At 42.2% G+C, this 13,836-nt stretch overlaps 1 protein-coding gene across 1 annotated transcript in view; it reads right to left on the bottom strand.

The window, feature by feature from the left end:
• Positions 1–10,196: 10,196 nt before the first annotated feature.
• Positions 10,197–13,836, bottom strand: part of LOC123732713 (uncharacterized) — a 65,567-nt gene continuing 61,927 nt past the window's right edge. Inside the window, exon 2 of the mRNA XM_045711971.2 lies at positions 10,197–12,889. Coding sequence (XP_045567927.1) covers positions 12,168–12,889 — 722 coding nt within the window. The 3' untranslated portion in view covers positions 10,197–12,167. The remainder of the gene's footprint in view (positions 12,890–13,836) is intronic.

The following is a 13,836-nucleotide window of genomic DNA, read 5'->3' as shown; positions in this document are numbered from 1 at the left end:
AGATGCGATTCACCACCTGGTTGTCAGAAGGGGGAAAGGAGAAGAATATTTGTGTGTCATCTGCATAGCAGTGATATGAGAGACCATGTGAGGATATGACAGAGCCAAGTGACTTGGTGTATAGCGAGAATAGGAGAGGGCCTAGAACAGAGCCCTGGGGGACACCAGTGGTGAGAGCACGTGGTGCGGAGACAGATTCTCGCCACGCCACCTGGTAGGAGCGATCTGTCAGGTAGGACGCAATCCAAGCGTGGGCCGCGCCAGAGATTCCCAGCTCGGAGAGGGTGGAGAGGAGGATCTGATGGTTCACAGTATCAAAGGCAGCAGATAGGTCTAGAAGGATGAGAGCAGAGGAGAGAGAGTTAGCTTTAGCAGTGCGGAGAGCCTCCGTGACACAGAGAAGAGCAGTCTCAGTTGAATGCCCAGTCTTGAAACCTGACTGATTAGGATCAAGAAGGTCATTCTGAGAGAGATAGCAAGAGAGCTGGCCAAGGACGGCACGTTCAAGAGTTTTGGAGAGAAAAGAAAGAAGGGATACTGGTCTGTAGTTGTTGACATCGGAGGGATCGAGTGTAGGTTTTTTCAGAAGGGGTGCAACTCTCGCTCTCTTGAAGACGGAAGGGACGTAGCCAGCGGTCAAGGATGAGTTGATGAGCGAGGTGAGAAGGTCTTCGGAAATGGTCTGGAGAAGAGAGGAGGGGATAAGGTCAAGTGGGCAGGTTGTTGGGCGGCCGGCCGTCACAAGACGCGAGATTTCATCTGGAGAGAGAGGGGAGAAAGAGGTCAAAGCACAGGGTAGGGCAGTGTGAGCAGGACCAGCGGTGTCGTTTGACTTAGCAAACGAGGATCGGATGTCGTCAACCTTCTTTTCAAAATGGTTGACGAAGTCATCCGCAGAGAGGGAGGGGGGGGGGGGGGGGGGAGTAGGATTCAGGAGGGAGGAGAAGGTAGCAACGAGCTTCCTAGGGTTAGAGGCAGATGCTTGGAGTTTAGAGTGGTAGAAAGTGGCTTTAGCAGCAGAGACAGAAGAGGAAAATGTAGAGAGGAGGGAGTGAAAGGATGCCAGGTCCGCAGGGAGGCGAGTTTTCCTCCATTTCCGCTCGGCTGCCCGGAGCCCTGTTCTGTGAGCTCGCAGTGAGTCGTCGAGCCACGGAGCAGGAGGGGAGGACCGAGCCGGCCTGGAGGATAGGGGACAGAGGAAATCAAAGGATGCAGAGAGGGAGGAGAGGAGGGTTGAGGAGGCAGAATCAGGAGATAGGTTGGAGAAGGTTAGAGCAGAGGGAAGAGATGATAGGATGGAAGAGGAGAGAGTAGCGGGAGAGAGAGAGCGAAGGTTGGGACGGCGCAATACCATCCGAGTAGGGGCAGAGTGAGAAGTGTTGGATGAGAGCGAGAGGGAAAAGGATACAAGGTAGTGGTCGGAGACTTGGAGGGGAGTTGCAATGAGATTAGTGGAAGAACAGCATCTAGTAAAGATGAGGTCAAGCGTATTGCCTGCCTTGTGAGTAGGGGGGGAAGGTGAGAGGGTGAGGTCAAAAGAGGAGAGGAGTGGAAAGAAGGAGGCAGAGAGGAATGAGTCAAAGGTAGACGTGGGGAGGTTAAAGTCACCCAGAACTGTGAGAGGTGAGCCATCCTCAGGAAAGGAACTTATCAAGGCGTCAAGCTCATTGATGAACTCTCCAAGGGAACCTGGAGGGCGATAAATGATAAGGATGTTAAGCTTGAAAGGGCTGGTAACTGTGACAGCATGGAATTCAAATGAGGAGATAGACAGATGGGTCAGGGGAGAAAGAGAGAATGTCCACTTGGGAGAGATGAGGATTCCAGTGGCTCGATGCTCTAGGGGTATGCGAGAACACGTGGGCAGACGAGGAGAGAGCAGTAGGAGTAGCAGTGTTATCTGTGGTAATCCATGTTTCCGTCAGCGCCAGGAAGTCTAGGGACTGGAGGGTAGCGTAGGCTGAGATGAACTCAGCCTTGTTGGCCGCAGACCGGCAGTTCCAGAAGCTGCCGGAGACCTGGAACTCCACGTGGGTCGTGCGCGCTGGGACCACCAGGTTAGAGTGGCAGCGGCCACGCGGTGTGGAGCGTTTGTATGGCCTGTGCAGAGGGGAGAGAACAGGGATAGACAGACACATAGTAGACAAGCTACAGAAGAGGCTACGCTAATGCAAAGGAGATTGGAATGACAAGTGGACTACACGTCTCGAATGTTCAGAAAGTTAAGCTTACGTTGCAAAAATTTTATTGACTAAAATGACGAAAATGATACAGTACTGCTGGCTGGTGGAGTAGGCTAGCTAGCAGTGGCTGCGTTGTTGACTTTGAACGTGTAGCTGGCTAGGTAACCTCGATAGTTTCAGTACTACACCTTGTCATGATACAAAGCAACTTTGTAGCTAGCTAGCTAACATAACACTAATCAAGACGTTCCTTGTAATGTATTTAGTTTCTACAATGCTGCTCGTCGGTAATAGTTGGCTGGGTTAGGAAAAATGGCGTCGCGGGGGACGGAAATAGCTGGCTAGCTAACCTCGATGGCTGGCTAGCTAACCTCGATGGCTGGTTAGCTGACCTCGATAATTACTAAACTACACAATTATCAAGCTATGACAAAGACAACTAAGTAGCTAGCTAGCTAACACTGCACTAGTCAAATCGTTCCGTTGTAAAGTATTAGTATCTACAGCGCTGCTAGTCGGTAACGGTTGGCTAGCTAGCAGTGGGTTAATGATGACTAGGTGTGTTGACTAAGTCTGGCGTCGCGTCGCGGCTGGCTAGCTCACCTCGATAATTACTCAAACTACACAATTATCTTAGATACAGCGACAGCAAAGACAGCTATGTAGCTGGCTAACTAACACTAACACTACACTAATCAAGTCGTTACGTTGTAATGTAATAGTTTCTACAGTGCTGCTAGTCGGTAGAAGTTGGCTAGCTAGCAGTGATGACTAGCTAGCTAGCAGTGTTGACTACGTTAGGAGGACGAAGATAGCTAGCCTCGGTAATTACTCTAATTACTCTAAACTACACAATTATCTTTGATACAAAGACGGCTATGTAGGTAGCTAAGAAGAATTGCTCAGATCAAACAAATCAAGCCGTTGTAATGTAGTGAAGTGTAATATTACCTGTGGAGCGAAGCGTAGTGCGACTGCTCGCTCCAAACCGAAGACCAACATGCACTACAGAGGCCAGCCAGACCAGTACTTGTGGATAGGAGTAATCCATTACATTACTTTGAGACCGCTTTCGTATGTACAAAGAAAATGCATTGGAGATAATTCTCTCCAAGTTCTGATCACTGAGGTTTTTGGCATCTGGAATCTTTCATTGTGAAACTGGTGATTTGTGTCGGTGCCAGTGAAGCAACTGTGTGTTTAATAGTTCACAAAGTCTGCAGGAGGAGTCTTTACATCTAGTTTCCTGATGCTGCTGGCCAAGCCAACTATAAAGTCTGCAGGAGGAGTCTTTACATCTAGTTTCCTGATGCTGAGGAGTACCGTAACCATAACAACTGGTTTACCATCAACTCCTGATGCTAAGTACCGTAACCATAACAACTGGTCAACCATCAACTCCTGATGCTGAGGAGTACTGTCACCATAACAACTGGTTTTCCATCAATGTTCAGGGTGGATGCACTCCTCATTTAGAGTTCTCAAACATTGTTGCCCGTTGGAAATGTGCAACTCACGATTTGAAGGATTTCCCTCAACTCTTCATTGTGCTCAGTCAGTTTCAGAGATGGCCATTTCGATTAAGACATTCATGAGCGAGCTAAGACTGACATAGTCAATATAACTATATAGCACTTTTGAAATGTACAGCGACAGAATTCAGAACATGGGCCGTTCTTACAGTGTCCTCCCTGTACACCAAGTCAGAACCGTAGGATAAATTAATGGGGCATATAAGCAGACAATGAAAGCTCTTACAATATTCAATGATTACATTTCTCTAAGACAGGTTATAGGCTACAGGTGCACCACCAAGTCAGAACAGTAGGCAAAATTAAGAGGGGAAAATAGACCAAATTATTAGGGTGAGACACATGGTCTACTAATAGTTACTACATAGTAATATGGTCTACTAATAGTTACTACATAGTAATATGGTCTACTAATAGTTACTACATAGTAATCTGGTCTACTAATAGTTACTATATAGTAACATGGTCAGAGTAACTTTTTATTCACTCCAGACATAAATCCCACAACAGCTGTGCAGCAAAGATACAACAGAGCTCATATCCACACGAGAGGGATGGTCCAACGTATGTTTGGAGTATGGAAAAATAGATTCCAGTGTTTACGCAATACACTTGGTTTCAAGCCAAGAAGATGCTGCAAGGTGATAATTGCTACAGCTGTGATGCACAACTACCTGAAGCAGCATGACTGTCCTGATCCTCCCATGATCAGCATCAAGCAGATGTACCCATGACTGAAACAGATGTATCCATGACTTTCCTGATCCTCCCATGATCAGCATCAAGCAGATGTACCCATTACTGAAACAGATATGTCCGTGACTAAGGTAGATGTGTCCATGGCTGAGGCAGATGTGTCCATGGCTGAAACAGATGTACCCATGACTGAGGCAGATGTGTCCATGACTGAGGCAGATGTGTCCATGACTGAGGCAGATGTGTCCATGACTGAGGCAGATGTGTCCATGACTGAGGCAGTCAATGACCAACGAGGACTTGCACACGGAGTTGCTTCACATTGCAGCACTTCAACTAGATGAGATGCATTTAAATATGGAATGTATTCATTATGGATTATTTTTGGTTTGATAATGTTTGTTCTTTACAAAATTCAAATAGTGTGAAGCAAAAGTAAATGAGTGACTAAACCAAGGCTGGTTTTAAATGTAGTTTGTGGTGATTAAAATACTCTCACTCATGAATATCCAAATGACAAAACATGTATTGTTTTACATATATTGTTCACCATGGCTGGTCATCACTATTGTCTCATTACTGTCTCTTTTTGGGATCATACCTCTCTCTTCCAACTTCATATCCAATTCAACCTGGACAATTCTCATCTCAGGTTCTTCCTTCAGATATTTCATTTTATGCTCATGAAATTCTCTGCTTAACGTTTCATGCATGGTCATCTTCTTTGTTCTCTGCTGAAAGCTGGTGGCAGCATCTTCTCTCAGGGATGTTATAGCAGATGTGGAGGGTTCACACTCACTGTGTACTGGCTCTTCTAACCTGTTCACATTCCACCCTCACTGTGTACTGGCTCTTCCAACCTGTTCACATTACACCCTCACTGTGTACTGGCTCTTCCAACATGTTCACATTCCTTTCCTCTGGAAAAGAACACGGTTAGAAGCAGAAATAAACTCATATGGTTCTTAGAATGAAGAAGAATAAAGATTGACAAAGACAGTGGAATATATTTACCAAAGGAAGTAACCAATTTACTGTCTTTGATTTATGTACCATTAGTGCTCAGTTCTTCATCTGAACTGTCCAAATGGTCATCATCTGGTATACCATCCAGAGGTTGGTCATCATCTGGTATACCGTCCAGAGGTTGGTCATCGTCTGGTATACCGTCCAGAGGTTGGTCATCATCTGGTATACCATCCAGAGGTTGCTGCTGCTCTATTATTCCAGACAGGAAGTCACTCAATTCATCAGTGTTGTGTTGTTTTGGTGGTCCACCACCAGTAGTAAATCTCTCTCTTCTGATCTCTGCTTTCTCTCTTTTTAAAGACAGTTTAAGGTTCTTCCACAGAGTCTATAAAAGGCAGATATCATTTAATAATAAAAGTGATGTCACAAAAATATGAATATGAGAAATGTGAAATCCTGATAATAATGCAGATATCTCACCTGAAGTTGTCGTTTCTTCTTGTAATCCTGATAATAATGCAGATATCTCACCTCTAGTTGTTGTTTCTTCTTGTAATCCTGATAATAATGCAGATATCTCACCTCTAGTTGTTGTTTCTTCTTGTAATCCTGATAATAATGCAGATATCTCACCTCTAGTTGTTGTTATCTTCTTGTAATCCTGATAATAATGCAGATATCTCACCTGCTAAGTTGTTGTTTCTTCTTGTAATCCTGATAATAATGCAGATATCTCACCTGAAGTTGTTGTTTCTTCTTGTAATCCTGATAATAATGCAGATATCTCACCTCTAGTTGATTTCTTCTTCGTAATCCTGATAATAATGCAGATATCTCACCTCTAGTTGTTGTTACTTCTTGTGGTTACATTTCCATTGAATTCACTGCAAATTGCAGCCCAACCCTCTTGTTCTACTGCTCAGTAGCAGCAGTGTGGTTTTTACCTTCAATAACTGGATGGTTTGACAACATTTGTTTTGGAGCGTTTTTTCATTCACACCAAAGTTTTTTTGAACAAATTATTTTTGCCTCTGCCATTGTTTCATCTCCAGATTCACACCAGTATTGGTGTTTTCTATTCCGGGTTTTAATGAGCACCACTAGACCAACAGCATGTGTTCATACTGAACCTAATCAGGATTAACCCAGGTGTTCATACTGAACCTAATCAGGCTTAACCCAGGTGTTCTCATTTAGGCTTACTTACCTTACTCCAGTCTTTGACTAACTAAGCCAAATTTAAGCCACGTTCAGGAAAGCTACTTAAATGTCCTAGTTTATCTAGTCCTTCCTTAATCTAAGCCCTGCAGGGTCTGAATGAAACCTAATGTCCAGTGGGATTGATCTTTGATTCAATTGTTTGTTTCAGTTTTCAGTTGTTGAATCCTTGACGTATTGCTGATTTCAAAACTTTTCAGTTTCAACAAATGCACTGGGTTGGTTGAAAAGTGATACTATTTTGACATAGTGGAAGATATACTGAATTGATACTGTTTTTCATACTAAGATATGTGCTCATTGGTTATGCAAGAGGGCGGCAGGTAGCCTAGTGGTTAGAGCTGACAAGGTAAAAATACAGATACAAAATACATGACATCATGGATGAATTCTAGAATATACTATACTGCTCAAAAAAATAAAGGGAACACTTAAACAACACAATGTAACTCCAAGTCAATCACACTTCTGTGAAATCAAACTGTCCACTTAGGAAGCAACACTGATTGACAATACATTTCACATGCTGTTGTGCAAATGGAATAGACAACAGGTGGAAATTATAGGCAATTAGCAAGACACCCCCAATAAAGGAATGGTTCTGCAGGTGGGGACCACAGACCACTTCTCAGTTCCTATGCTTCCTGGCTGATGTTTTGGTCACTTTTGAATGCTGGCGGTGCTTTCACTCTAGTGGTAGCATGAGACGGAGTCTACAACCCACACAAGTGGCTCAGGTAGTGCAGCTCATCCAGGATGGCACATCAATGCGATCTGTGGCAAGAAGGTTTGCTGTGTCTGTCAGCGTAGTGTCCAGAGCATGGAGGCGCTACCAGGAGACAGGCCAGTACATCAGGAGACGTGGAGGAGGCCGTAGGAGGGCAACAACCCAGCAGCAAGACCGCTACCTCCGCCTTTGTGCAAGGAGGAGCAGGAGGAGCACTGCCAGAGCCCTGTAAAATGACCTCCAGCAGGCCACATGTGCATGTGTCTGCTCAAACGGTCAGAAACAGACTCCATGAGGGTGGTATGAGGGCCCGACGTCCACAGGTGGGGGTTGTGCTTACAGCCCAACACCGTGCAGGACTTTTGGCATTTGCCAGAGAACACCAAGATTGGCAAATTCGCCACTGGCGCCCTGTGCTCTTCACAGATGAAAGCAGGTTCACACTGAGCACGTGACAGACGTGACAGAGTCTGGAGACGCCGTGGAGAACGTTCTGCTGCCTGCAACATCCTCCAGGATGACCGGTTTGGCGGTGGGTCAGTCATGGTGTGGGGTGGCATTTCTTTGGGGGGCCACACACCACCCCATGTGCTCGCCAGAGGTAGCCTGACTGCCATTAGGTACCGAGATGAGATCCTCAGACCCCTTGTGAGACCATATGCTGGTGCGGTTGGCCCTGGGTTCCTCCTAATGCAAGACAATGCTAGACTTCATGTGGCTGGAGTGTGTCAGCAGTTCCTGCAAGAGGAAGGCATTGATGCTATGGACTGGCCCGCCCGTTCCCCAGACCTGAATCCAATTGAGCACATCTGGGACATCATGTCTCGCTCCATCCACCAACGCCACGTTGCACCACAGACTGTCCAGGAGTTGGCGGATGCTTTAGTCCAGGTCTGGGAGGAGATCCCGCAGGAGACCATCCGCCACCTCATCAGGAGTATGCCCAGGCGTTGTAGGGAGGTCATACAGGCACGTGGAGGCCACACACACACTACTGAGCCTCATTTTGACTTGTTTTAAGAACATTACATCAAAGTTGGATCAGCCTGTAGTGTGGTTTTCCTCTTTAATTTTGAGTGTGACTCCAAATCCAGACCTCCATGGGTTGATAAATTGGATTTCCATTGATTATTTTTGTGTGATTTTGTTGTCAGCACATTCAACTATGTAAAGAAAAAAGTATTTGATAAGATTATTTCATTCATTCAGATCTAGGATGTGTTATTTTAGTGTTCCCTTTGTTTTTTTTAGCAGTATATGTTGTTCTGCCCCTGAACAAGGCAGTTAACCCACTGTTCCCTGGTAGGCAATCATTGTAAATAAGAATTTGTTCTGTTGGGGCTAGGGGGCAGTATTGAGAATTTTGAAAAAAATATGTGCCCATTTTTAACTGCCTCCTACACCAACTCAGAAGCTAGGAAATGCATATTATTAACAGATTTGGATAGAAAACACTCTGAATTTTCTAAAACTGTTTGAATGGTGTCTGTAAGTATAACAAAACTCATATGGCAGGCAAAAACCTGAGAATACAAGCAGGAAATGAGAATTTTGTGGCTGTACTATTTTCGAGTCATTGCTATTAGATCACACAGTGATAAAGGATTAATTTTGCACTTCCTACGGCTTCCACTAGATGTCAACGATCTTTATAAAGTTGTTTGAAGCGTCTATGATGAACAGAGACCGGATGACAAGGAAGGGAAGTTGACGTCCCTGGGATGTCGTCACTTCATTATTGCGCGCACATGTGAGGCAGGACATTTTTCAAAACACAGGAGAGGTCGGGTTGAAATATTACTGATGTTTCACGTTAAAAATGGCCCTAAAGATTGATGCTAAACAACGTTTGACATGTTTGAACGAACGTAAATAGATTTTTTTTTTTACTTTTCATCGTGACTTTTCCCCCCCTACATTTTGAGGAGCCTACTGAACGCGCTAACAACATGGAACAACTTGGAGTTATTTGGACATAAATTATGAACTTTGTCGAAAGAAACCACATTTGTTGTGGACATGGGATTCCTGGAAGTGCCTTCTGATGAAGATAATCAAAGGTAAGGGATTATTTACAATAGTATTATTGATATTAGATGGTTCCAAGATGGTGCTAACCTGTATATCCTAGCCTATTGTTCTTAGCATAGCACCCCGTTTATTGCAAAGTGTGATTTCCCAGTAAAGTTATTTTGAAATCTGGCAATGCAGTAGCATTTACGAGATGTTAATCTATAATTCTTTGAATGACAATATTACAATTTACTAATGTTTTCGAATAGTAATTTTGTAAATTGTAACGCTGATTCACAGGAAGCATTTGAGGGAAGAAAAAAAATAATCTGAATTTCACCGCCACTGTAAAATGCTGTTTTTGGATATAAATATGAACTTGATGGAACAAAAAATGCATGTATTGTATAACATAATGTCCTAGGAGTGTCATCTGATGAAGATTGTCAAAGGTTAGTGCATAATTTTAGCTGGTTTTCTGCTTTTGGTGACGCCTGTCTTTGAATTGACAAAACATTACACACAGCTATTTTCAATGTACTCTCCTAACATAACCTAACTTTATGCTTTCGCCGTAAAGCCTCTTTGAAATCGGACAATGTGGTTGGATTTAGGAGATGTTTATCTTTCAAATGGTGAAAAATAGTTGATTGTTTGAGAAATTGAAATTATTAGATTCTTGCAGTTTTGAATTTCCCGCCATGGTATCTTGTCAATAAATCCCGTTAGCGGGATCAGAGCGGGAAGGGGTCCTCTAGAGGTTAACCGACTTGCCTAATTAAATAAAGGTTAAATAAAATAAAAAAATAATGAAGTCTGTTGATTGTCAATCATTGGGTTCCTTTGTTTTGCAATATGTTCAAATCAAATCAAGCTTTATTTATACAGCACTTTTCAGACATGGATGCAACGCAATGGCTTCACAGGGAAAAAAATGAAAATAAACTGATATTTACTACACAACTGAAAGACATTCCAAGGAAAATCCATTGATTAAAATATTAACAATTGGATGCAATATTCAACCATAACGAGATGGACAAGCCAGCACAGGTGTAACACATACTGACTAACGAGGTGACACCAATCAGTGCGTCCAAAGAGCTATACGTACCAAAGTCCAACCTCAAAACATGAATGGAAAAACCAAAGCCTGTAACACCTTCCCCTTTAAGACAACAAATATATCCTATATTTTTGTTGGACAAGTTTGCTCACCACCAACAGAAAACAACTTCCATTTCACATTATAATCAACTACAATGCTTCACCTTCACCAATATAAATATGGTGTCTACTGGATGTCAACAATTAAAAACAAGAAAAAACATGTACTTCTAAATAATAATAATATACAATAGTATTTTTTTCACCTTTTTCTTTCTATAGAATCCCCCACCTTGGTTCACTTACTATAGAATCCTAAAACTCACTAGCTTCTAGAACTCTCATCCCCTTGGAACGAGCCCAAACTAATCTCATCTCCAATACAGAAAAACGTGCAGTCAAAATAAATTGTGATCCATGGCAACGCACTGGCTAAACGCAAAACACAAATATTTTTGACTGCCCACCCTTGAGCCAATCAGCAACCAAGTTGTCCTTACCACGGACATGTCTGATTTCAAAAGGAAACTCCTGCAATATCCATAGTAACTTTCCACCTCACTGCAGAGCTTCTCTCTCTTTTCAGGGTTCACTAGATAGGCATGTTGTTGGATCGGGGACCAGTCCCCAATGTCATGCTCGAGTACATTTGGGTTGGCACATCTGAGAATGAACCCTGATATTCTAAAAGCAGGGCAACAATGTCAATATAATTGTACCAAAAATGGTCAGTTGGTTGCATTAAAAATAATCATTACTAAATCTTACATGAAATGTAAATATGAAATATTTGGTTGCATAGTCTTATTTCCAAAGTCTTTTCAGTGACATTTTGCAAGGTGGGATATCCCCAATGTCAAAACACAGTTTTAACGTTTCCAAATCAATAACCAATATGCAAAAACAGTTTGTGATATATTGAAAACGTAAACCTAAAATGTGTTATATACACAAACATCTGCCACAATAATCATATTACTTGGATTTTTTTTAAACAAGCACCTTTATAAAACTGCACAAGCAGCAATAAATCACTGATATCCATTAGGGGTTAAATCAGGTTGTACATGCTGTTGAAACTAACACAACTAAAAAAACACATGGAAATGGGAGATATATTTTACCTCACTGGTTAGAGGACAACCTGCAGAAGACAGTCAGCTACATTTTGGAGTGATGCATTTCAATTTAGGGGTCGCTAAACAAAGGAACACAACACTTATTTGTCATAACTCATCGATATCATGTTGAAATCAATTGTGCGAGAGGAGGGAGATGAGGTTGCAAGTCCTGTTAAAACTAACAGCTCAAAAACCACACGGAATCTGGGAATAATGTGTACATCACTTGTTAGAGGACAATTTGTAGAAAACAGCTAGCTACATTTTGAAGAGTTGCATTTTGATTCCAGTGGGTCGCCAACGTGGTAAGTGTAACAACTCTTTTTTTGTTAATCACTTTGTTAAATCTCAAATAGTACTCTTTCATTTCAGAACCTGGATTTTCCCCCTGAGGCTAATATCCATATCATGTTGAAATCAATAGAACAGGGGACAATCGTTTAGGGTTCTACATTGTGACATCATTAAAATTCTCCTACTACAATGTTAAAACATTCTACATTGTACATTATTTCATTGATATCATGAAACAACTCCATGTATTTTCTGATGTTTGATCAGAGATTGTTTATCAGAGTATCTATTCCCACATTGATAACAGCTATGAGGTTTCTCTCCTGTGTGTTCTATGGTGTACCTTCAGACCACAAGAACTAACAAACCCCTTCCCACATTGATCACAGCTAAAAGATTTCTCTCCTGTGTGTGTTCCATGGTGTACCTTCAGACTGCTAGAAAGAACAAAACTCTTCCTACATAGAGTACAGCTATATGGTTTCTCTCTTGTGTGTGTTCTCTGATGTGATATCAGGCTTCTTGACTCAGTAAAACTCTTTCCACATTGATTACAGCTAAAAGGTTTCTCTCCTGTGTGTGTTTTCTGGTGTCTCTTCAGACAGCTAGAACGAAAAAAACTCTTCCCACATTGAGTACAGCTAAAAGGTTTCTCTCCTGTGTGTGTTCTCTGATGTGCTATCAGGCTACCTGACAGGGTATAACTCCTTCCACATTGATTACAGCTAAAAGCTTTCTCTCCTGTGTGTGTTATCTGGTGTCTCTTCAGACAGTTAGAACGAACAAAACTCTTCCCACATTGAGTACAGCCAAAAGGTTTCTCTTTAGTGTGAATTCTTTGATGTACTTCAAGTTTTACTGAGGAGTTTAATATTTTCCCACTGTCAGAGCAGCAGTGAGATTTCTTCCCTGTGGGTCTCTGCAGGTGTTTCTTGAGGAGTTCTGATCTGGAGGGACTCTTCTCTGCCTCTTCAGCATCATGATGTTGTTGAGGCTCCCCAGAGGATCCACGATAGTCCTGTCTCTCTCCTGTGTGAACAACAAAGTCATACAGATGGTTAAATGCCCACAACAGCAGAAATCCATTGTTTATTTGAGGTAAAAAAAGGGATGACCAGAGAGTACCCATGAAGTTGTACAACAATTGACATCTGTTAAATAATTTGACAAGACTATCTTAAGAGAGTCAAGACCTATAGGCCCCTTTCTGTGTTTGCTAAAATTGCAGCGATGCACACGCAATTTGGTTGTAGAAACTCCTCCATTCTAATGAGGAAACCGATAGTTATGGATGTAGTATATCTGGTAATGAGGAAACCACTAGTTATGGCTGTAGTATATCTGGTAATGAGGAAACCACTAGTTATGGATGTAGTATATCTGGTAATGAGGAAACCACTAGTTATGGATGTAGTATATCTGGTAATGAGGAAACCACTAGTTATGGATGTAGAAATATCTGCCTGGAACAAAAATGGTGAGCTAAGATTTTCGTTTTCCACAATATATTCTGAATATTACAGCGCAAGATCAGGAGTGCTTCTTAAGGAAACTCACATTAAGCTCTGTGTCTATTCACTAATTCACCACCGTGGGGGAAAACTCAGGGGAGTTCTCATAGGCTGAATGCATTTACAGGTTGCTTATGAGTGCAATTCACACTATTTTGGATTATAATTGTAAGGCTCGTTTGAATGTCCTGCTTAATAAAAGGTTTGTTTTATTGTTGCAAATCAACTGCTTTATACTTAAAAAAACATTTCTACCAGTAAAATGTTATTTGGCTAGCTTTGCCATCAGCCTGACAATGAGGGTTTGTACACTAAGTGTTGGTCCATAACTTCACCTAACAATAACATAGACCTAGGACTATATATTTAATATTTCAGGTGAAACAAGGAAACTAAAATGTCTGTCATGACATTTCATAACCTGATAATTTTGTGAATAATCCCACTAGGCTACTCTGTAATGTG

The sequence above is a fragment of the Salmo salar genome, chromosome 02 (genome assembly GCF_965601325.2).
Source record: "Salmo salar chromosome 02, fSalSal1, whole genome shotgun sequence".
NCBI lineage: Eukaryota > Metazoa > Chordata > Actinopteri > Salmoniformes > Salmonidae > Salmo > Salmo salar.
This window is presented reverse-complemented; position numbering and strand designations above follow the sequence as displayed.